We start from the raw sequence: 25,508 nt of genomic DNA, 5'->3' as shown, positions 1-25,508 counted from the left end.
TGTGTGGTTTTGAGTGAGTTTCTTAATCCTGAGTTCTAATTTGATTGCACTGTGGTCTCAGAGACAGTTTGTTGTGATTTCTGTTCTTTCACATTTGCTGAGGAGTGCTTTACTTCCAACTATGTGGTCAATTTTAGAATAAGTACGATGTGGTGCTGAGAAGAATGTCTATTCTGTTGATTTGGGGTGGAGAGTTCTGTAGATGTCTATTAGGTCTGCTTGGTGTAGAGCTGAGTTCAAGTCCTGGATATCCTTCTCAACCATCTGTCTCATTAATCTGTCTGATATTGACAGTGGGGTGTTAAAATCTCCCATTATTATTGTGTGGGAGTCTAAGCCTCTTTGTAGTTCTCTAAGGACTTGCTTAGAATCTGGGTGCTACTGTATTGGGTGCATATATATTTGGGATAGTTAGCTCTTCTTGTTGAATTGATCCCTTTACCATTATGTAATAGCCTTCTTTGTCTCTTTTCATCTTTGTTGGTTTAAAGTCTGTTTTATCAGAGACTAGGATTGCAACCCCTGCTTTATTTTTGCTCTCCATTTGCTTGGTAGATATTCCTCCATCCTTTGATTTTGAGCCGTGTGTGTCTCTGCACGTGAGCTGGGTCTCCTGGATACAGCACATTGATGGGTCTTGACTCTTTATCCAATTTGCCAGTCTGTGTCTTTTAATTGGGGCATTTAGCCCATTTACCTTTAAGGTTAATATTGTTATGTGTGAATTTGATCCTGTCATTATGATGTTAGCTGGTTATTTTGCCCATTAATTGATGCAGTTTCTTCATAGCATCAATGGTCTTTACAATTTGGCATGTTTTTGCAGTGGTTGGTGTCAGTTGTTCCTTTCCATGTTTAGTGCTTCCTTCAGGAGCGCTTGTAAGGCAGGCCTGGTGGTGACAAAATCTCTCAGCATTTGCTTGTCTGTAAAGGATTTTATTTCTCCTTCACTTATGAAGCTTAGTTTGGCTGGATATGAAATTCTGGGCTGAAAATTCTTTTAAGATTGTTGCGTATTGGCCCCCACTCTCTTCTGGCTTGTAGATTTTCTGCTGAGAGATCTGCTGTTAGTCTGATGGGCTTCCCTTTGTGGGTAACCTGGCCTTTCTCTCTGGCTGCCCTTAACATTTTTTCCTTCATTTCACCCATAGTGAATCTGACAATTATGTGTCTTGGGGTTGCTCTTCTCAAGGAGTATCTTTGTGGTGTTTTCTGTATTTCCTGAATTTGAGTGTTGGCCTGCCTTGCTAGGTTGGAGAATTTCTACTGGATGATATCCTGAAGAGTATTTTCCAACTTGGTTCCATTCTCCCCGTCACTTTCAGGTACACCAATCAAACGTAGATTTGGTCTTTTCACATAGTCCCATATTTCTTGGAGGCTTTGTTCATTCATTTTTACTCTTTTTTCTCTAAACTTCTCTTCTCACTTTATTTCATTAATTTGATCTTCAATCACTGATATCCTTTCTTCCACTTGATTGCATCAGCTATTGAAGCTTGTGCATGTGTCACGAAGTTCTCCTGCCATGGTATTTAGCTCCATCAGGTCATTTAAGGTCTTCTCTATGCTGTTTATTCTAGTTAGCCATTCATCTAATCTTTTCTGAAGGTTCTTAGCTTCCTTGCAATGGGTTCAAACATCCTCCTTTAGCTCGGAGAAGTTTGTTATTATCGACCTTCTGAAGCCTACTTCTGTCAACTCATCAAAGTCATTTTCTGTCCAGCTTTGTCCCACGGTTGTTTGGAGGAGAAGAGGTGCTCTGGTTTTTCAAATTTTCAGCTTTTCTGCTCTGGTTTCTCCCCATCTTTGTGGTTTTTATCTACCTTTGGTCTCTGATGTTGGTGACCTACAGATGGGGTTTTGGTGTGGATGTCCTTTTTGTGGATGTTGATGCTATTCCTTTCTGTTTGTTAGTTTTCCTTCTAACAGTCAGGTCCCTCGGCTGCAGGTCTGTTGGATTTTGCTGGAGGTCCACTCCAGACCCTGTTTTCCTGAGTATCACCAGCAGAGGCTGCAGAATAGCAAATATTGCAGAACAGCAAATATTGCTGCCTGATCCTTCCTCTGGAAGCTTTGTCCCAGAGGGGCACTTGCCTGTATGAGATGTAAGTGGTCCCCTACTGGGAGGGCATCTCCCAGTTAGGCTACATGGGGGTCAGGGACCCACTTGTGGAGGCAGTCTGTCTGTTCTCAGAGCTCAAATGCCATGCTGGGAGAACCACCTCTCTCTTCAGAGCTGTCAGACAGGGACGTTTAAAGTCTACAGAAGTTTCTGCTGCCTTTTGTTTAGCTATGCCCTGCCCCCAGAGGTGGGGTCTACAGAGGCAGCAGGCCTAGCTGTGCTGCAATGGGCTCCACCCAATTCAAGCTTCCAGGCCGCTTTGTTTACCTACTCAAGCCTCAGCAATAGCGGATGCCCCTCCCCCCACCAGGCTGTTGCCTCAGAGGTTGATCTCAGACTGCTGCACTAGCAGTCAGCAAGGCTCCGTGGGTGTGGGACCTGCTGAGCCAGGAGCAGGAGAGTGTCTCCTGGTCTGCTGTTTACTAAGACCCTCGGAAAAGTGCAGTATTTGGGCAGGAATGTCCCATTTTTCCCAGGTGCAGTCTGCCATGGCTTCCCTTGGCTAGGAAAGGGAAATCCCCTGATCCCTTGCACTTCCAGGGTGAGGCGATGCCCCACCCAGTTTCGGCTCCCCCTCCATGTGCTGCACCCACTGTCCAACCAGTCCCAATGAGATGAACCAGGTACCTCAGTTGGAAATGCAGAAATCACCCATCTTCTGCACTGATCACGCTGGGAGCTGCAGACCAGAGCTGTTCCTATTCTGCCATCTTGGAGCAGTGACCACATTTGTTTTTCTTGTAGACACACTCTGCTGCTTCAGTTCAGAAACAGGGCAGGCAGAGAATTTATTTGCAAAGGATTGAGGTTTTCTAAGACTTGGATTACAGATAGAAAGAAAGGAATGGGCAGAAGAGCGTGTGCAAGGGATTGACTTACAGTGATGAACCATTGGATCTAATTTGGGTATGGTGGGAAGAGAGAAAGTGAAGGGAAAAGAATAGTGAAAAAGCATCAGTGTCATTCAATGGTTGGAACAAATTTAGTAGAGTAAGTGAGCTAAAGAGATTGTTGAAATGGTCTAGAGTGTGACACTTAATATTTAGATAATTTAGGTAGTTTAAATGGAAATGATAAGGTTTAGATAGACTAGAATCAATAGTGGAGACTAGTAGCTCACAGAGACTTCTCTGGTTTCTTGATTGAACATAGCTATATGCATTCCCATTGACTTCTGAACCACCATCAGTAAGTTTCATCTTAGTGGGAGTCCTTAGGCTGTCCCTTTCTCCAAATTTTGCCATTAAATTTTTGGCTGACTGGCCACTTTGTTGCTTGCCCCAGCTAATATACTCTACACATACTAATCTTCTCTACTTGCTTCCTACTGTAACCTCTTTATATTCAATAGGATCCTTGGGCAGGGACTTTTCCACGCTATAAAGTCACTCCCCTCCAGTGGGGCAGCAGAGCTTCCAGTCCACACAGACTGCTTGCCTACCCAGGGTTCAACTTCTGAGCCACAGAACTGGGCTGTGAGACAAAGGTGGATAAAAGCAGCCACTCTTTTTTACTGAGATTTATGTGGACTTTCTGGAATAAATATTTCCCAACAGTATGCTCTTTGGCCAATTTCTAGAGATTATTTTTATAATTTTATCCAGTTTTATTGCTGCCTTTTGTTGGTGAGTGAATATACCAAGACCCAGAAATACCCATTCTCAAAGTCCCATCTGAACAAAATTATTTTGAAGTAAAATTTGTTCAACAATTTTGGGAACCATTACATACGAAAAATTATTCTTGATTTGACTTTTTATAGTCTACAAAATATGAAAACTATTAAGAAGTTACCTCATTCTTTTTTTTTTTTTTTTTTTTGAGGTGGAGTCTTGCTCTGTCAACCTGGCTGGAGGGGAGTGGTGCGATCTCAGCTCACTGCGAACTCTGCCTCCCGAGTTCACGCCATTCTCCTGCCTCAGCCTCCCAAGTAGCTGGGACTACAGGTGCCCACCACCACGCCCAGCTAATTTTTGTATTTTTAGTAGAGATGGGGTTTCACCATGTTAGCCAGGATGGTCTGAAGTTACCTCATTCTTAATACCAGTTTTAAGTGGAATTTATAACTAGAACAGTGATGCTGTTATGTTAAGATGAGGACTGATCACCTTCACTTGCTTGCCTATTGATGTAGCTGAACTCTTGGCTAGAAAAAAGAAGGGGCTTCCTCTTTCCTCTTCAATGACCCATTTCTGAATATTCCAAACTCAGAGACTCAGGGACCACAGCAAGGAAATTGAACAGCTTGTATTTTGCTCAAGTTAATATTACATGATAAACTCAGAATATTATTGTGAAAACACTGATTAGACACTATTTGCTTATTTTGCACAACCCTCCGTGAACTTTGATGTTTACCACAAAGGACTTTACTAAACTAGCTTCCAGTTAGTACACTGAAATTCAAAGTCATGCTCATAACTGTTAATGAAAGCAGATTCAAAGCAACACCACCACCACTGAAGTATTTTTAGTTATATACGATTGGAACTACCAAGCATGTGGCTCATAGTCAGTGTAATTCTAATCTCATGGATATCCTCTGTTGGGGAAGAAGGTAAGTTCAAAACAGACCTGAATATTTCGTTCCTTTTTCAGATACATTTATCAGTTTTTGTGTGTATGCTTACATATTTTTAAATGAATAAATGGATGAAAATATTTTAAATGAGTTATAATATTAATCTATTTTATGGAAATACTTTCTAACATGCAATTAGCAGGAAAATAGAATAAAATTAGTTCTCTCCATCCTCTAAGTTGCAAAGGTAAATGGCCACCAAATAGAGAATGTAAAGAAGAATTAAATGAGGGAAAATCTGGTATACTAACGGTGGCAAGGTGAAGTATTAGTGTAATTCTGCATACACTCTGCAATGCCACTAACTAGAACAATCAATCTCAAAAAGATTTGGCCCCCTTCAAAATGCTTTTTGGATTTTATTTTCCTAGATTTGATCATTTAAATTTTAAAGGTCATTAAAATGGAAGAATTCCCATTTCAATCTAATTATCCTTCAACAGAGGGAAATATATTTTACTGAAACAATAGAAAATATCATTTATATATAAACCAGTGAACTGTCAAGAAATTGCTTCTTCTGAGCTCTTAAATGTTGAGAATGAAGTAATGTATCACCTCTTTATTAATACTACAAACTGCTTCTTATGATATTTTATAAACGGTCCCATTTTATTTCATGTTGAAATTAAGGCCACCATATCAAAGGAATTGCAAACCAAATCTCTACCAAGGTCTAGGATACTAATTAAACTATGTCTGTACATGGAGTTTCGATCATTATGCTTTACCCTTTGATTTCCAAAAAGTTTTTACTTTACTGTTTTGCTGTTTCCCAATGTTTACAGACCTTTGAAGTTTTATTTGAACAGTTTCTCATCAGTCCTGACATAACAGAACAACATGAACAATAACATGCTTTCCTTTAAATATTTGCCCTTAGAAGTGTTGCAAAATATTATTTCTATTGCTTGAAATTCATTTTTTTTTTTTTTGAGATGGACTTTCACTCTTGTTTCCCAGGCTGGAGTGCAATGGTGTGATTTCGGCTCACCACAGCTTCCATCTCCTGGGTTCAAGCAATTCTCCTGCGTCAGCCTCCCAAGTGGCTAGGATTACAGGCATGCACCACCACGCCTGGCTAGCTTTGTATTTTTAGTAGAGATGGGGTTTCTCCATGTTGGTCAGGCTGGTCTCGAACTCCCGACCTCAGGTGATCTGCCCGCCTCGGCCTCCCACAGTGTTGGGATTGCAGGCATAAGCCACCACGCCTGGCCCTTGAAATTCATTTTATTTTGTTTTCACTTTTAGTGCTGAGTTGTAATCACAGGAGTGCGATTGTATGAGTGTATTTGATTTTTCTTAAGTCTGTGTTTATGGTATTTATTAAGTGGCGTATACACCTATTACACATGGCATTACACGAGGATTTCTAAATAGGGGGGAAGCAGAGGAAGATAAGTGAAAAATATGAGAGAAATATGTAGAATTTTGACAATTCCTAACCCTCCCCCCACCAAAAAAAGTTCAAGCTTCAATCCAGTCTCTTGGAGAAACTTCAGTGAAATTCTATCTAAAGGTTGCCTAGATGTTAAATGATCTGTAAGTGTGTGTTACACTGTCGTTTAGGTGTCTATTGAGAGACCTGCCAAACAGCAAAAACAACACACTGAAGCAACACATTTCTATACATAGAAAACTGCATGCTTCCAGTAGCAAAATATTTATCAAGCACTATGTTGTGCTTCATGTAGCAAAGAAGCTGGAAGAAAATGACAACCCTAACCACACCTCACTGCAACTTACAGTGTCCTAAAGAAAAGCAAAATGTAAATAGGCAAATAAATTGCAAGGCTATATATAGGTGACTGTGAGTGTGTGTGAGTGTGTGTGTGTGTGTGTGTGTGTATAAACAGTCATGCATCACTTAATGATAGGGACACGTTCTGAGAAGTGCGTCCTTAGGCGATTTCCTTCTTATTCAAACATTATAGACTGGACTTACACAAACGTAGGTTTTATAGCCTACTACGTAACTAGGCCATATGGTATAGCCTGTCGCTCCTAGGCTGCAAACCTGTACAGCATGTTACTGTACTGAACACTGTGGGCAACTGTAGCACAATTATAAGTATATGTTTATCTCAATATAGAAAAGTACAATAAAAATACAGTATAAAACATTAAAAACGGCAGACTTGTATAGGGCTTTTACCATGAATAGGGTGTGCAGGACTGAAAGTTGCTCTCAGTAAGTCATTACATGAGTGGTGAGTGAATGTGATGGCTTAGAACATCACCATACACGACTAGAGGTGGTATAAACACTGTATACTTAGGCTAAACTAATTTATTTTATTTATTTATTTACTTCAATAGTTTTGGGGGAGCAGGTGGTTTTTGGTTACATGGATAAGTTCTTCAGTGCTAATTACTGAGCTTTTGATGCACCCAGGAAAGACTAAATTTATTTTAAACTTTTCTTCGGTAATAAATTAACCTTAGTTTATGTTAATGTTTTTACTTCATCAACTTTAATTTTTGTGTCTTTTGAGATAATATTTAGCTTAAAAAATATTGTAGAGATGTACAAAAGATTTTTTCTTTCTGTTCTTGTGCTATAAGCTTTTAACTTTTAAATATTTTACTTATTTATTTACTTTTTAAACCTTTTTGTTAAAAACAGACACAAACACACATATTAACCTCGGCCTACAAAGGGTCAGGATCATCAGTATCACTGTCTTCTTCCTCCGCTCTTGTCCCACTAGAAGGTCTTCACGGCAGTAACAAGCATGGAGCTGTCCTCTCCTATGATAACAAAGGTTTCTTCTGGAATAGTTCCTGAAGGACCTGCCTCAGGAAACATTAACTGTTTTACAGTTAATATTTTTAATCAATAGAAGAAGTTAACTATAAAATACTGATAACAATTATACTATATAAAATACATTAACCAGTAACACTTGTATATTATCATCATCAAGTATTACGTACTGTACAAAATTGTGTGTGGCGTATTTTTATGTGACTGGCAATGCTGTAGGTTTGTTTACACCGGCATTGTCACAAACATGTGAGTAATATATTACACTGCAATGTTATGATGGCTATTAGGTGATAGGAATTTTTCAGCTACACTATAATCTTATGGGTCCACTGTCATATAAGCGATCAGTCATTGACCAAAATGTCGTTATGTGGTGAATATCTGTACGACTGTATATATGTGTGTGTGTGTGTGTGAGTGTGTGTGTATATATATATCCCAGAAGAAATATATTCATAATATTCTATCAGAATGTTAAGACAAGAAAAATTATTTTCTACTTTTGAAATTGGTGGTTGTGTAAAGGAGGCTTGCAAGAAGACATTAACACTCCTAGCTAGCACCATTGCAGATATGCACAATGAATACTTGATGAATGTCATAGAGTTGATTCTGAAGCATAGGTACAATATAACTGGGTGATGAAAACCAAGTTATTCCGGATAGCAAAGAATATGTAGGTACAAATGTATGAAAATAAACTACTATAATTTTGGAGGAGTGAAGGATAATTAAAAGAGTTATGGTAGGTTAATATTATCAAGACGGGAGTCTTTCCCTCAATACCTTTACCAAAACTATCTAATGTCAAATTTTAAACAGTTAGATAATCAGTTTCAGGTTTCACAAAGTGAAAATATTTCAAATATTGTGAAACATTAAACATTACTTCTAGACAGATGAAAAAGAGAAATTTCTCTTGATTTGTCAGCTTAATTTCTGCACACATCTTCCAAATAAGGTGAAAAACAAAATTATTTCTTATGCAGCAGTACTATATTGCAAAAATATCTTGACATAAAAACAAAGAGCAGTATTATATGAGGAACTATCTTGAGCTAAATATGTACTCAAAGATAAAGTATATCAAACCCATAGAATGTACAACATCAAGAGTGAACCCCAACATAAACTATGAACTTTGGGTGATAATTATATTGACGGTGAGGGAGGTTATGCATGTGGTAGGGAAGAGGAAGTGGTATATAGAAATCTCTACCTTCCACTCAATTTTGCTGTGAAAAACTTGTTAATAAAATATAAAGTCTTATAAAAATATGTGTGTATATATATGAATGTGTACACAAAGAAAGAGCCAAAAAGTATGAAGATTTCACCCATTTTCTACATTGCTTTAATTTATCCTGCACCATCGTGTATATGGATGTATATATACATATATACAGTAGTCCTTTAGTATCCTCAAGGAATTGGTTCCAGGACTCTACCCACCCCCAGTAGATACCAAAATCCAAGGATATGCAAGTCTCTAAGACAGAATGATGTAGTATTTGTATATAACCTGTGCATATCCTCCCATACAATTTATTTTATTTTATTTTAATTTTTTTTTGAGGCGGAGTCTTGCTCTGTCGCCCCCAGGATGGTGTTTAGTGGCATGATCTCGGCTCACTGCAACATACCCCTCCTGGGTTCAAGTGATTCTTCTGCCTCAGCCTCCCAAGTAGCTGGGATTACAGGTGCGCACAACCACACCTGGCTAATTTTTGTATTTTTAGTAGAGATGGGCTTTCGCCATGTTGGCCAGGCTGGTCTCAAACTCCTGACCTCAAGTGACCCACCCACCTCAGCCTCCCAAAGTGCTGGGATTACAGGTATGAGCTACCACACCCAGCCCTCTCATACAATTTAAAGAATCTCTAGATTATTTATAATACCTAATACAATGTAAATGCTATACAAATAGTTGTTATATTGTATTTTTAATTGCATTATTTTTATTGTTTTATTGTCTTTTTATTGTTTTTTTCCGAATATTTTTGATCTGCAGTTGGTTGAATCAGAGGATGTGAAACCAGTGGGGCTGACCATATATATATATGTGTATACAAGTATAAATAATATATAAATACAAATATACAATACATATTTGTATATACAACATTAACCAGAATTTAGCTCTAACTTTATCTTGAGTTGTTCTTAGTGATTTTCTTATATTCTCTCAATTATTTCCACTGAAACTATATTAACTTTGTAACCAGAAAATATTCAAAATGATATTAATAAACAAACAACAAAACTAACTACCCAACATCTTTTCTGGACCAGAAAAAAAATAGGACAGAGTTTCTGGTGGAGATACCTATGACAGTCGATGAGAATAGAGAAAATAAGTAAATTGAGAGCTAAGAACAACCCTATCACTTCTCTACTGTATACTATGTAGATCAGGAAGATTTGCTAGTCTTACACTCTGCCTTCATTCTTAAATTGTTGTGTGAGGGTTTTCTTCTTGAAGACATTGCAGGAGAGTTCATATTTCATATCACTCCAAAATATAGATTTTATATTCATTAACAATTTCCTCCTCAAATACTCATGTACTCTTAGTTAGTGATGTCTTTTCATTCCTAATTTGGACACTGAAGAGCATTTAAGCTAAAGGCATTTAAGCTAAATGAAAGAAAAAAACTAAATGAGATGATTAAAATATAATCCAGTGATTTATTTATGTAGCTTATTATGTAATCCTTCAGTTTTGTATTATTTTCCCAGCAATGTTCTGTGATTTTCCAAAAATAAACCATGGAATTCTATAAGATGAAGAAAAATATAATCCATTTTCCCAGGTTCCTACAGGGGAAGTTTTCTATTACTCCTGTGAATATAATTTTGTGTCTCCTTCAAAATCCTTTTGGACTCGCATAACATGCGCAGAAGAAGGATGGTCACCAACACCAAAGTGTCTCAGTGAGTAAATGCCCTATTCATTAAATGGATATCATTCAGTGAATAGAGAAGGATATGCCAGACAAGATCATAAACTCTTGATAATCACAGGAGCAGTGACCAGAGGAGCTGGAAAGATGGGAGATGTAGTCCTTCTATTTTGAGATGGCTCCTATGAGAATCAATGAAGAATAAATATGTCAACTGTCTTGCATTACCTGGAAATGCTCTACATGTTGAAATATATTAATTTTTTTAAACTGATCTTTAATATATTTGACTGCTAATATTTCTTTACTAATATTCATTTGGCAGCAGCCTGATCATAGTTTTCCTTTTAAATGTCATTTTTATACATATTCTGTTTTGAATTTAACATTCTTTTGCATATTACAAGGAGGTTTAGCATTTTCACTTTTATATTTCAATAAATAATTTCTTTGGTCCTTCAAAGTGTAGCTATATTAACCCTCCAATAAATGTAGAGAGCAGACTCCAATGATAACTGGTGTATTAAAAGAGAAAACAACTGGGAGACAGATAGATGAGGCAACAAAAGAGATAGCAATGATCTTTCTCCTAAGAAACATTTATGAGAGTTAAGAGAGAAATAGATATATGTAGATGTTCTTTTGTCCCTAAAAGAGTTGATAAACATAAGATATTTTATTATAAAAAACATAGAGCAACAACATGAAATATTTTCTTCTATATATACATATAAAGGAACCAAAAATATATTTCATCATATATATAGTAGCAAGACTTAACTTCTTTTGAAAATGTTTATATTTGATTTCAGCTTTGAAAGCTTTCCTTTTTGGTTTTTTGTTTGTTTGTTTTGTTTTGTTTTGTTTTTGAGACAGAGTCTCATTCTGTCACCCAGGCTGAAGTGCAGTGGTGCCATCTCGACTCACTGCTACCTCTACCTTCTGGGTTCAAGTGATTCTCCTGTCTCAGCCTCCAGAGTAGCTGGAATTACAAGTGCACACCACTATGCCTGCTAATTTTTGTATTTTTAGTAGAAACAGGGTTTCACCATGTTGACCAGGGTGGCCTCGAACTCATGGCCTCAGATGATCCACTCACCTCAGCCTCCCAAAGTGCAGGGATTACCAGCGTGAGCCACTTCACCCGATTTATTAAAATATTTTAAAATGCAGTTGTACTTTTTCTTTGCTACTTCCGTCTTGTCTATTAATCTGTTTTTGGTCTTTAGGACTGTGTTTCTTTCCTTTTGTGGAAAATGGTCATTCTGATGAGAACAACATTTCATGTGTAGAACGGGGCTGGTCCACTCCTCCCAAATGCAGGTCCACTGGTAAGTACAATGTTGTTCTCTCAGATGCTGTTATATTATAAAGTGTAAAAGAAGTAAATCTTTTTTTACAGATTAAATATAGGTTAAATATAGGTTTTACCACATACTTCTATCATTATTCATTTGGTTCTCAGTTCCAATTGTGTCTAAGTGGATGTGCAATTACATAGTTTGCCTACCTATATAAATCAAATATATGTGATAAGTAAAAATATTAGACAAGAATACACCTTGAAGATAATCCCTTGAAGTTTAAGTAATACCTGTGTGTGGTTTATAGTATCAGGTTAGTTGACAAGAAATGGTTACAAAACTGATGTATTGAAGTGAAAATAAGTCCAATTCTAGTTAAAATGTCTTATAAGTAAGACAGCATTTAATATTTATCTTTATTTAAATTCATATGCTCTATTCAATAAATCATCAATTCTTCAGTTTTAGAAAGTCCATACTTCTGAGAGGTATGTTTATTTGTGAGTAGCTTAGCATTTGGAAAACGATTCTTTTGGAAACCTGTGGTATAAATGATGGCACCTCCCAGTCCTGTGTGAACTCTTGCAATTCTTCATCTTTATAGCTCCTCAGTAATTGTTTTTTTGCCCAGCCCAATATGATTCCGTCCTATGCTTGCACAGCTCTGTATTCAACTAAAAACAAAAGGAGCCTGATGGAAACTTCTATAGCTCTTTCTCTTCATACCACTTTCTCTCTGCTACTATGCCCAGTAACTTCTGGCCACCATAGTCTCCAAGACTGACCTTATTAGTCTCAACTAAAGAAGACCATTGAGTTCTTGCTGGGTTCTCCCTCACAGCACAGAGTCTAGAAAAGGCCTGTCAGCAAACAGATGGGGCTGTGTGCTATGGTAGTTTGGGGTTTCAAGTTTTTTTCATTTTGTTAGTCATCATGGTCATGTGCTGGGTGATTTCCAGTGTTCTTGAAATATATTTTGTACAGTTTTCTAATTTTTTTCCAGTGGGAGGTTATGTTGATACCAGCTATTACATCCAATAGGAAATAGAATCCGTGGTATGCCTTTCAAAAGATGTTATGTTATCAAATATTATTCCACACCTTTAATTCTTAATTTTAAACCTCTAGAGCAGGGCACAGTGGTGTGTGCCTCTAGTCCCAGCCACTGGGAAGGCTGAAGTAGGAGGATCACTTGAGCCCAGGTGTTCAAGGCTGCAGTGAGCTATGACTGCACCAGTGCACTTCAACCTGGGCAACAGAGTGAGACCGTCTTCACTAAATTTACACTTCTAGAAAATTGAGTCTTCTTAAAACAGCTGAAACTGTGACAGTTTTTCAGTAAACAGTTAAGTCATAGCCTCTTTCTATTACTAGAGGATTAAACATTATTAACATTTGCAAAAAACAAACAAAAAAAAAAGAACAAATGTTATGAATACCAGAAAATTCCAGTGATTGAATAGGGTTTAGGATTTATAGCCTTCAGTGATGGCATAAATATTTCCATGCTCTCTCTATGTCGTGAACAAGCTCTCTTCATTTCGTGGGATGATGGCTATTGTCAGCCCAACAATTATAATTTAGAAGCTTGACAAATTAAGTTTGACCAGCTGTATCCCATACAAGCTGGCTCTTGTGTACAGTCTGTAAGACTTTGTTAGGCTTTGATTAAGTGTGTTGCTTTGTGACACAAAAAATATCCCGGGTTTAATTCATGTTTTCCCCGTCTAAGAACTAGAATCAACCATACCTCCAATAAGTTCTGGTTCCATTCAGTGGGTAATGACATTTAGAAACTAAGTTGCCAAAATAAACTTGCTTCAAAACTTAGCACATTTTATTTAATCTGACGAAGAACACATCTTTTTGTTCAAGTTCTCAGAATATTGCTACCTTCCCCTCTCTGCCTGTCGCTTATTCCAAAAGCATAAGGCAACATATTGAGGTTATCAGAGTAGACGGAGGAAGTCAGAATCTCCAAAGTGGAAGAATTTAGCGGAACACTCTATGTCCAAGGTTGAATGGTAGCTCAAGAACACTGTGGAGAGTTAATAAAGTTTCAGGGCAACTAGACTCCTAATGATAGCTGCACAGTCTGTTTTTTCATGTAAGGTAACATTTTGCAAGTTATGGTAATCCATGTTGCAGGGATTAGTACAGTGCAATCTCTGGAGGCTGTTATTCCGTTTACAACACCATGCAATAACCGTATATGAATAAAGCAGCTGGGAAACCCTACATCAGCCAAGATTATTTATTTATTTATTTATTTATTTACTTACTTACTTACTTACTTATTTACTTATTTATTTTTTGAGACAGAGTCTCACTGTGTTGCCCAGGCTGGAGTACAATGGCGGGATCTTGGCTCCCCGCAAATTCTACCTTCAAGGTTCAAGCGATTCTTGTGCCTCAGCCTCCTGAGTAGTTGGGATTACAGGCATGTGTCACCACACCCAGCTAATTTTTGTATTCTTAGTAGAGCCAGGGTTTCACCAAATTGGCCAGGCTGGTCTCCAACTCCCAACCTCAGGCGATCCACCAACCTTGGTATCCCAAAGTGCTGACATAACAGTCATGAGCCACTGTACCCAGACAGATCAATTGTTTTCAATGGCATTTTGTTTTTACAATTAGATTTTTTAAAAGATGATAATCAATAAAGAATTGCCATCCAAATATTGGAATAAAATACAGAAATTTAGGGATACAAGTTTTATATAAGTGAAATGAGTCACATTCTAGTGGGAATTGCTTGAGTAAACTGCAATCAAACCATTAAAGTGCCTATAACAGTACATAAAACTAGTTACTTTAAATATTTATGAGATTATTAGAAAATATTTCAATTTTTTTGTGTATACTTGATTTATTCAGATTATTTACTTTGTCTTGAATGTCAATTATGTAGTTTACATAAGAATTAATATATACTTTTATGAACTAACCATTAATGAAAGATGATTAAATAAGAAAAATAAACACATATTCATGTACATAACTATTTCTAATTCAATCAGAAGATATTCATAATGAGTTAGTTTTTATAAACATACTAGTGATGGAGTTGAGAATAATGGAAAGGTTCAAAAAACCTAGAAGATGGGTTTTTTAAAAAGTCTTTGATATTTAGTTACCCATTTGGTAAAATTGGGAATAATTTGCTTTATAATTTCCCTCCAACTTTCTGCCCATATGGGTGAAATTGGCCAAAAGAAAGGGGCTACAGTCCCCACACAAGTTCAAAACCCAGCAGGGCACTCCTTAAATCTTAAATCTCCAGAAAAGGTCTAATTTGACTCCTCGTCTCACATCCAGGACACACTGATGCAAGGGGTAGGCTTCCAAGGCCTTGGGTAGCTCCACTTTTGTGGCTTTGCAGGGTTCAGCCCCCAGGGCTGCTCTCATGGGCTGGCATTGAGTGCCTGCAGCCTTTCCAGGTGCATAGTACAAGCTGTTGGTGTATCTACCATTCTGTGGTCTGGAGGAGAGTAGCCCCCTACTCATAGCTCCACTAGGCAGTGCCTCAGTGGTGACTCTGTGTGGGGGTTCCAACCCTACATTTCCCTTCCACTCTGCCCTAGCAGAGGTTCTCCGTGAACCTGCAGACTCCACCCCTGCAGACTTCTGCCTGAACATGCAGAAGTTTCCATACAACCTCAGAAATCCAGGAAGAGGTTCCCACCTGGAACCAAAAAAAACCTCAAATCTTGTCTTCTGTGCACCCACAGGCACAACACCATGTGGAAGCTGCCAAAGTTCGAGGTTTGCACCTTCTGAAAAAATGACCTGAGCTATATGTTGGCCCCATTTAGCCACAGCTGGAGGTGGAGCAGCTAGGACTCAGCAGGGCACCAGGTCATGAGGCTGCACACAGCAGCAGGGCCCAGGCCCATGAAAATATTTTTCCCTTCTAGGCCTTTGGGCCTGTGATGGGAAAGCCTCAAAGATCTCTGACATGCCCTGGAGTCATTTTCCCCATTGTCTTAGGCTATTAACATTTGGCTTCTTGTAACTTATGCAAATTTCTGCAGCAGGATTGAATTACTCCCCAGAATATGAGTTTTTCTCTTCTACCACATGGTCAGGCAGCAAATTTTGCAAACTTTTATACTCTGTCACTCTTGAACATTTTCCTGCTTAGCAATTTCCTACTCCAGTTACCCTAAATCATCTCTCTCAACTTCGAAGTTCCACACATCTCTAGGGCAGGGGCAAATTGACACTAGTCTCTTTGCTACAGCATAGCAAGAGTGACCTTTGCTCCAGTTCCTAATAAGTTTCTCATCTCCATCTAAGACTACTTCAGCCTGGACTTCATTGTCCATATCTCTATAAGCATTTTGGTCAAAACCATTGAACAAGTCTCAAGGGGGTTCCAAACTTTCCCTCATCTTCCTATCTTCTTCTGGGCCCCCTAAGCTGTTCCCAGTTCCAAAGTCACTTCCACATTTTCAGGTATCTTTATAGCAGTGCCCACTGTACCAATCTACTGTATTAGTCCACTGTCACACTGCTATAAAGAACTTCTCCAACCTGGGTAATATATCAGTAAAATAGGTTTGGCTGGACATGGTGGCTCACACCTGTAATCCCAGCACTTTGGGAGACAGGGGTAGGTGAATCACTTGAGGTCAGGAATTTGGGACTAGCCTGACCCACATGGTGAAACTCTGTCTTTGATAAAATATAAAAATTAGCTGGGCATGGTGGTGCACACCTGTAATCTCAGCTATTTGGGAGGCTGAGGCAGGAGAATCGCTTGAGCTGGGGAGGCAGAGGCTGCAGTGAGCCGAGATAGTGCCACTGTACTGCAGTCTGGGTGACAGAGCGAGACTCTGTCTCAAAAAAATAATAATAATAAATAAATAAAATAGGTTTAATTGACTCACAGTTCCACATGGCTGTGGCTTCAGAAAACTTACAATCATGGCAGAAGCGGGGGCAGGCACTTCCTCACAAGGCAGCAGGAGAGAGACAAGTGGGCGAAGGAGGAACTTCCAAACACTTATAAAACCATCAGATCTCATGAGAACTCACTCACTATCATGAGAACAGCATGGGGGAAGCCATCCCCATGATCCAACCACCCCCCACCAGGTCTCTGCCTCAATATCTGGGGATTACAATTCAAGATAAGATGTGAGTGGTGTGAGTGGAGACACAAAGCCTGACTATATCAGGTGGCAAGTATGTGCAATAAATGATGTGAATGCAAAAAAGAGCAATCTCAAGCGCTCCAGCTACCAATATCTCCTCAGTCTTCTAATATCATTCCCTTCTTGTATTTTTAATAGATTTGGAATAGTTTAATATAATTAAGTCAAAATAGCTGATATATTTTTTCAAGTTATGAGAAAAATATTGTATAGTATTCGTTAGTTCTACATGTCACTATTAGTTTATGCCTTATCGTCAATCTGGGAAGTGTTCAGTCATTTTTTTGTTTTCAGCCCAGTACTTTTTCTCTTCTCTTTCTGGATTGCCTCTCCTTATTTGTTGTTGTTTGTCGTATTCTAAAGGTCTCTAAGCTCAGTTCAGCTTTCTGTTTTCAGTCTATCTTCAGACTGGGTAATTAATATTGCTCTGTATTGAAGTTCATGAATTTATTCATCTGTCATCTCCCAATGTATTATTAAGCCTATCCAGAGGATGTTTTTTAATTATTGTTTTACTATTTGGGTTTATAATTCCTATTGGATTTTTTAAAGCATCATCAATTTCAACATCTGTGTCTTCTTAGTGTTGTCTTTTGTTATTAATAATTGTCTTTTCCCTTTTGAGAGTTTCCTGGTCCTTAATATGAAGAGTAATTTTTAAATTTATTCTAGATATTTTAGGTGTTATATTTTGAGTACTGGATTGCAAAAATCTTATTTGGCAGGTTCCATTGCTGCCATGGTGGGTATAAGCCCAAGTTTCCCATTTGGCTTCTGCTGACATCATGGGAAAAGGGAGCAGTGTCTTGTTACTTGACCATGTGGATAGAAGTCTAGGTTCCTCAGTTGACCTCTGTTTATCTGGAAGTGTGGAGGGTGGTCATTGGCTTCTTAGGATCTTTCCTACAGTATGTAAGTTATTGTTAAAAATGATTTTTGTCTTGTAAGGCTGCTCTTTTCCTGGGCTTTTGGGTATAGAAAGTAGGCTCTTCTGGGGATTTTCTTTTTCTGTCTGAACCTCATATCAATATTGGGTTGCAGTCTTCTCCAGTGTCCTATCCAGGATACAAAGGAGTCCAAAAGAAAACCCACATGACATCCTGCTGTGTCATTCCTTGAGTCCTGAAGTCTCCAGCAACTTCAAATTCTCTACATCTTTCAGAGTCTTTTTATGTTCTTTTCCTTTTTTTTTTTTTTACCTTGTGTTCAAAATTTGAGTTGTACTTAGCATAAGGAAAAGGTAGAAAAGTTTGTTCCTCATTTTGCCAATACCAAGAATCCAGCAATTCCCTTTTAGTTTCTATTAATTTGTATTCTTTAACTTTTTCAAGGAGTTAATGTTTCTTTTGTAAGGCAAATGAAAATAAAGAATGAAATGACTACAGACCCAATAAACTCCAAAGAATGTTGAATTTAAAACAAGAAACTTTCTGTGTTTTGTCATAGCTTTCTATCTGTTTAGCATGTATTAATTTAGAAAAACATTTCTTAATCCTGGAATACTACAAAGTGTCATCTTTGTTAATGCTGTATGTGTTCATTCAGTGAGGAGAAAAGAACTGAAAATTTAACTTTCAGTTTGTAGGATAAATTTTACTCCGGGAATCATTTCATTCAGCACAAATCACAAAAGCCCTGATAGGATATAAAGTGCCTTGTTTGTATTTGCCTTATTTGAACTTGTATTTTTATTTACTCTCCCAGTAAATCAAATGATTTTTTTTAGTTTCTGCAGAAAAATGTGGGCCCCCTCCACCTATTAACAATGGAGACATTACTTCATTCCCGTTGTCAGTATATGCTCCAGGTGCATCAGTTGAGTACCAATGCCAGAACTTGTATCAACTTGAGGGTAACAATCAAATAACATGTAGAAATGGACAATGGTCAGAACCACCAAAATGCTTAGGTAAGTACTTTAATATTCTCATGGATTCTGGAAAAATCAGTGTGATGAGTCTGATATTTCACTGTTTGTAATAGAATTTTCACAGATTAACAAACAAGCATTCTGCTGAATGCTTGCCTACCAAATGTCTATATGATAGAATGTAAAGTTTAGAAATTTTTCTCTTTATATTTATATTTTATTTAAAAACATTTAGTTGATAAATAAAAAGAATACATATTTATGTTCTACAACATGTTGATTGGATATATTTATAAAGCAATGATTACTATAAATTAATTAACACATTCATCAGCACCTATGGTTACCATTGTGGGTAAGTGTGTGTGTGTGTGTGTGTGTGTGTGTGAGAGAGAGAGAGAGAGAGAGAGAGAGAGATGAGGACTTAAAATCTGCTCTCTTTTCAAATTTCAAGTAAATAATACCATATTATTAGCTATTAATGTCATTACATTTCTCTATTTGAGTCCCAGTTCTTGTTCATCTTATTACTGAAAGTTTGGATTCTTTCACCAATATCATAATCAAACAAAAACAGCAATGATAGGTTCTAAAATGCAACTATCTTAATATGACAATTGATGTTATGAATCTTCGGTAATAGCATCAAATTATCATCCATTAAACATAGTACCTCATTTTTACATCATTTACCATTTTAACTTTACTTAAATCTATATTTTGTTTTTACAGCATTGGTTTGGAAAGGATTTTGAGAAATAATTCCTCAACCGTCATATAACATTCTACTTGAAAACCTGAGAGTCTATGAAGATTTGCATACTACTTAATGTTTTATGTTCATTTTTTTCTACTTTCAGATCCATGTGTAATATCACAAGAAATTATGGAAAAATATAACATAAAATTAAAGTGGACAAACCAACAAAAGCTTTATTCAAGAACAGGTGACATTGTTGAATTTGTTTGTAAATCTGGATATCATCCAACAAAATCTCATTCATTTCGAGCAATGTGTCAGAATGGGAAACTGGTATATCCCAGTTGTGAAGAAAAATAGAATCAATGGCATTACTATTAGTAAAATGCACACCTTTTTCTGAATTTACTATTAAATTTGTTTTCAATTTCATTTTTCAAGTACTGTTTTACTCATTTTTGTTCATAAATAAAGTTTTGTGTTGATTTGTGGAAATGCAATTACAATCTGAGACGCGTCACAATGGTGAGGACTATCTTCACCAAATCTAAGTAACAACCTAGGAATTGTCTTTTTTTTCTTTTTAAAAAAATTGACAATAACTGTATATATTCATGGGGTACATAGTAATGTTTCCATATATAATGTATAATGGTCAGTTAGGGTAACTAGTATATCCATTATCTCAAACATTTTTCATTTCTTTGGGTTAGGAGCATTAAATATTCTCCTTCCAGCTCTTTGGTACTTCATAGTATATTATTGGTAACTGAAGGAATTATATCTAGATGTTACCCCAGGTATCTTGAAATGTCAATTCCTAACAGTCACAGCCTGGGAGCTCATGTTTGCCTTCTTTCAGAGATTGCAACTATGTATATCCACATAAATAATCAAAATAATTTGTGTTTTGGTGAGAATTAGCAACTGCAATGGCTAGTTTTATGCATCAACTTGGCTAGGCTATCAAGCCCAGTTATTTAATCAAATGTTAATCTAAGTGTTGCTGTGAAGAAGATATTTTATAGATGGAGTTAATAACATCTACAATAAGTTGCCTTTAAGTCAAGATTGCCCTTGATAATGTGGGTGGGTCACACTCAGTCAACTGAAGCAGTTAGAGTCAAAACTTAGGCTTCCCAAAGAAGAAGTTCTACCTCAAGACTGTAACATCAACCCTTGTCTGAGCTTCTACTCCATTAGCCTATGAATTTTGGACTTGCATATACCCACAAATTAATTAAACCAATAGCATAAAAATATCTCTCTCTATCTCATCTATCTACATACATCTCACACTGTACATTCTGTTTCTCTGGGAAACACTAATACATCATCTTACCACTTAATTTTTTAACCAATTAAAATCTCTCACTATCTTCCTAGGATTTGTATCACTTAATATTCACTAGAGAGGTTAGTTTGACCAATTATAAAATTCTCATTTAACAAGAACAACTAAGACCTGGTGAAGAGAGAACTTTTCCAAAGTCTGACTATAAGCCGGTAATTGAATTCACCATCAAATTACAAACCACTTATTTTAAAGAATCTGGGGGTTAAAATTAACCTGGCAGGCACCAATATTTTTCTGTTTTGCAAAACAGACCACATATTTAATGTTATTTCTCTAGTATTTATGGTCATCTGATCTCTAAAACCTGGCACTTGGAAGGTAGGGTCTGTTGATGAAGGGTCAGAGCAAAGGAGTGCCATGATTTAACCTGTATCTTCCCAAATCTCCATCAGAACCTTTGACACACATTTTTCGTTCAAATATTTCTCTCAATATTGCTGGGTTAAATTGTTCATTTTCTTTACTTTCCACCATGAGATGTTTTAATTTCACCAAACTTGTTAGCAGCTACCAAGAAATTGTATTTCTACTAATTTCTCCATCATATTATATCTTATTCGAAATACATTTTTTCACAAATTCTGGAGTCAAAGTCATATAATCCAAACTCCACTCCTACTATTCATCCCAGATAATCTTCCTCAGAGGATTTTCCCTTCAAAGAAAAAGTGGATTGGTAACACCCTGGCAATAGAAGTTTGTCAGACCCTCCATCCTACCCTTTTTTTAATTTCATGGTGCCTTCACCATCTCATGAAGAGGGTAGGAAGCTGAGTGTCCATTTCTGATACCACTCTGCAACTCCTACACTGCTCAGCTAACAGCAGTGATCTTGCTTTCAGAACTAACAATTCACAATTTTACCTATCATTACATTCACTTACAAAAGTTATTTTAAACAGCAATAATGTCAAGAGCATAGTCAGAATTGTAACTCCCACGTGTGGCTTCTGACTGTCCAAATCTGTCCTCAGAATGCATGTGGCTAAGAGAGACAATAGTTGATGAGTGTCTGTCATCTCTTAAGTTCCTCCCTCTCTTGTACTTTATGAGTCGATGAGCTCCCTCAGTTGCATCTTATGAAATCCAGTTTTTATTATACTTATTTCAGATGAACAACCTAAAAAGCATGATTTGAGCACCTTAACCCAGATTCTTATTTACCTTGGATCTGGTGTACAAGTTTCTCTTGCAAGAATTTTAACAAGGGTCACATTATCAGTCTTCTATGAAATTAGAGAAAACATCAGACTTGTTTTTAAACCTTTTCTTAAAGAAACATGCAGAAAACCCAAAAACATGGGTGAGCACTATGTAGGTAAAGAAATAAAACATTACTATTTCATTAGAAATACAATTTAACTTTGAAAACTTAAATTTAAATTTGATTTCTAAAATAGTTAAGACTTGGTTATATTTGATGTCACCAACAAAGATGAACTAGATAAGTAATCATAATGGAGTACATTCTTAATTACAATCATTTTTATGACACGTATGTGCCTCAGAGTGGAGATAATTAAAATATTAGCAGTAATGCAGCATAGTTACATTATACAGATCAAAGATGTCCACAAATAATTTGAAAATCCTTTGATTAAGTGACCTATTTCCCCATCATCTTGAACTTGTGCTAACCCATGACTGCTTTGACCAACAGGATACAGTATAAGAATCTCTACATCAATTATGGATAAAAGCTTTAAAAAAAATAGCAGCTTGGTCTCTCGTAGCTTCTAACCAGTATGCGAGAATTCTTACTACCCTGTAGAGAGGCCCTGAGAGTGACAGGAGTCGCCTGAACCCCAAATTTCACCCATTGTTGGCAAAGCACCAAATATGTGACTGAAGACATATTAAACCCTCAACTCCAGAATATGTGCCAGATAAATAACTTTGAATGTCTTTATTAATGCCCCAAAAAACAAAAGAATTATCTGTCTGAATCCCACCAAAATTACTGTCCCATAGAATTGTGAGATGTCATTAAATGGTGTATTAGAAAAGAATAAACATCTCAAAACACTAAACTAAGCTTACAATATAAGAAAGCAGGAAATAATTAATATTAGTGCAGAAATCAATGAAGCAAATTCAATTTAGAAAAAAATCTATTTTAGTAATCTTCTCAAAGAACAAATGAAATGAACCAATGCTAATTCTTTCAGAAGAATAATAAATTTATTTTTAGCAAGAATAACGAAGGAAAAAAAGCAGACACAAATTACCTGCCATTTGAGATGGTATAGGGCATTAATTAAAATTCCTCTAATAACTTAAGGGTATAAAATTATTTTAATTTTTGAAGTGTCCAAATGGTTTTGTCTGAAAAACATACCAAAAGAGGAGAGAATGCACAAAGTAGTTCCATCGTTAAATGAGCATTGTATACGAAAGAAAATTCTACAAGAGGGTACAGTAGCAGCCCTGGTCATATTCATAAGTAAATAGCTTCTCTTCTTCTGGGACTCACTGCAGAGACTGTTGAGGCTCTGTCTTAGGCTATAGAAGTAAGAATTTAAACAAGGGATCTTTCACTAGACCATCTGCTGCAGGAGGCTAAATGATCAGCCTATCTCTCTGATGGCCATTCATAAAAGAATGGTCACTTCTCTACCCAGAAAGTTGTGGCAGATCCTCATGGGAAAATATAAGACTAAACCAGCCCAGTGGGCTAAACTTTAATCTCTATTCCTAGCTATTATGAAAGATTTTAGATTTTGAGTACATAAAAAACGCAATCACATGGGTTGATACCAATCCACTGTCAGGGATTAATTCATAGGAAAGCAGTTGATTCAAATACTTCTTGCCTGATGCACTACCTTTATGGGAATTAAAATTGGGACATGTAGATGCCTACCAAAATAAAAACTCCACCAGGACTGGAAAGGAATTGGAGTCAACAAATAGATATTTTGGGTCATTACCTAGAAGTGGCTACTTAGGTACATGAAATGAATGGTCACAGAAGGACCCAAACCAACACCAGCACCAGAAAAGGCACAAATTGTTAATCATAATTGTCCAGTTTCTTAGTAAGAGATGTAAGATTAAAAAATGCATTGGGACATATCCACAGGAATGATGGACCAGCATAGAGCTAATAAATAGATTTTATTACTTGGGTGATTTTTGTTTGTTTTTGTTTGTTTGTTTGTTTTTTGAGACGGAGTCTTGCTCTGTCGCCTTGGCTGGAGTGCAGTGGCATGATCTCAGCTCACTGCAATCTCTGCCTCCCGGGTTCAAGCGATTCTTCTGCCTCAGCCTCCCAAGTAGCTGGAACTACAAGCTCGCGCCACCAAATCCGGCCAATTTTTGTATTTTTAGTGGAGACGGGTTTTCACCATATTGTTTGTTTTTAACAACAGGAAGATTAAGCAAGATTTGAAGGCCATTGACACTTGGTTTTTTCATGGAAGTTAAATCTAATACATGACAATTAAAGAATTGAAATTATTAGCCGGGCGCGATGGCTCATGCCTGTAATCCCAGCACTTTGGAAGGCGGAGGCAGACGGATCATGAGGTCAGAAGATGGTCACCATCCTGGCTAACACGGTGAAACCCCGTCTCTACTAAAAATAAAAAAACAAAAAATTAGTTGGGCATGCTGGCTGGTGCCTGTAGTCCCCGCTACTTGGGAGGCTGAGGCAGGAGAATGGCGAGAACCCCGGAGGCGGAGCTTGTAGTGAGCCGAGATTACGCCACTGCACTGCAGCCTGGGCGAAAGAGCAAGAATCCGTCTCAAAAAAAAAAAGAATTGAAACTATTTTTGCCCAGCAAGTTACATTCTTCTGATGAAGGATACTATATTACAGCACATGGTATACAACAATGGTCAAAGAAACACCACATCAAATGAACATATAGTATCCTTTATCATCTGCAGAGTAGTGGAAATATTTGGAATCATTAACTGAAATACCTGCTTAAAAAAACTAAAGTCAGGGTAGTGCAGTGATAAAGGACGAAAAGGCTCATTTACTAAGTTGTGCATTAAAATTAAGCATGAGACGATCATGTGGTTTTTGTTCTGTTTATGTGGTGAATAACATTTATTGATTTACGTATGTTGAACCAACATTGCATCCCATGGATAAAGCCTACTTGATTGCAGTGTATTAGCTTTTTGATGTGCTGCTGGATACATCGTGGTTGTTTTGTTTTGTTTTGTTTTGTTTTTTAGGATTTTTGTGTCTATATTCATCAGGATACTGGCCTGCAGTTTTCTTTTTTGTTGTATCTCTGCTAGGTTTTGGTATCAGGATGATGCTGGTCTCATAAAATGAATTATCAAGGAGTCCCTCCTCCTCGATTTTTTGGAATGGTTTCAGTAGGAATGGTACCTGCTCTTCCTTACATATCTAGTAGAGTTCAGCTGAGAACCTGGCTGGTGCTGGGCTTTTTCTGGTTGGTAGGATTTTATTACTGATTCATTTTTGGAATTCACCATTGGTCTGTACAGAGATTCAATCTAAATGCCCATCAATGGTAGACTGGATTTTAAAAATGTGGTACACATACACCATGGAATATTATGTAGCCACAAAAAAGAATGAGATTTTGTCCTTTGAAGGAACATGGATGGAGCTGAAGGCCATTATCTAAGCAAACTAACACAGGAACAGAAAACCCAAAACCCCATGTTCTCACTTATAAGTGGAAGCTAAACATCAAATACATATGGACACAAAGAAGAGAACAACAAATATTGGGGCCTTCTTGTGGGTGGAGGAT

General features: G+C 37.2%; 1 protein-coding gene across 1 annotated transcript; it reads left to right on the top strand.

Moving 5' to 3' along the window:
• The first annotated feature begins 4,512 nt into the window (after positions 1-4,512).
• Positions 4,513-19,891, top strand: LOC101131400 (complement factor H-related protein 2). Its single transcript, XM_019035817.4, is given in 5 exon segments — positions 4,513-4,682; positions 10,216-10,410; positions 11,609-11,710; positions 18,569-18,751; positions 19,573-19,891. Coding segments are annotated over 5 exon segments (738 nt in total). The 5' UTR covers positions 4,513-4,624; the 3' UTR covers positions 19,773-19,891.
• The last annotated feature ends 5,617 nt before the right edge of the window (positions 19,892-25,508 follow it).

The sequence above is a fragment of the Gorilla gorilla genome, chromosome 1, assembly GCF_029281585.2.
Source record: "Gorilla gorilla gorilla isolate KB3781 chromosome 1, NHGRI_mGorGor1-v2.1_pri, whole genome shotgun sequence".
Classification (NCBI taxonomy): domain Eukaryota; kingdom Metazoa; phylum Chordata; class Mammalia; order Primates; family Hominidae; genus Gorilla; species Gorilla gorilla.
The sequence above is the reverse complement of the archived record's forward strand: the minus strand, read 5'-3'. Positions and strand labels throughout refer to the sequence as shown.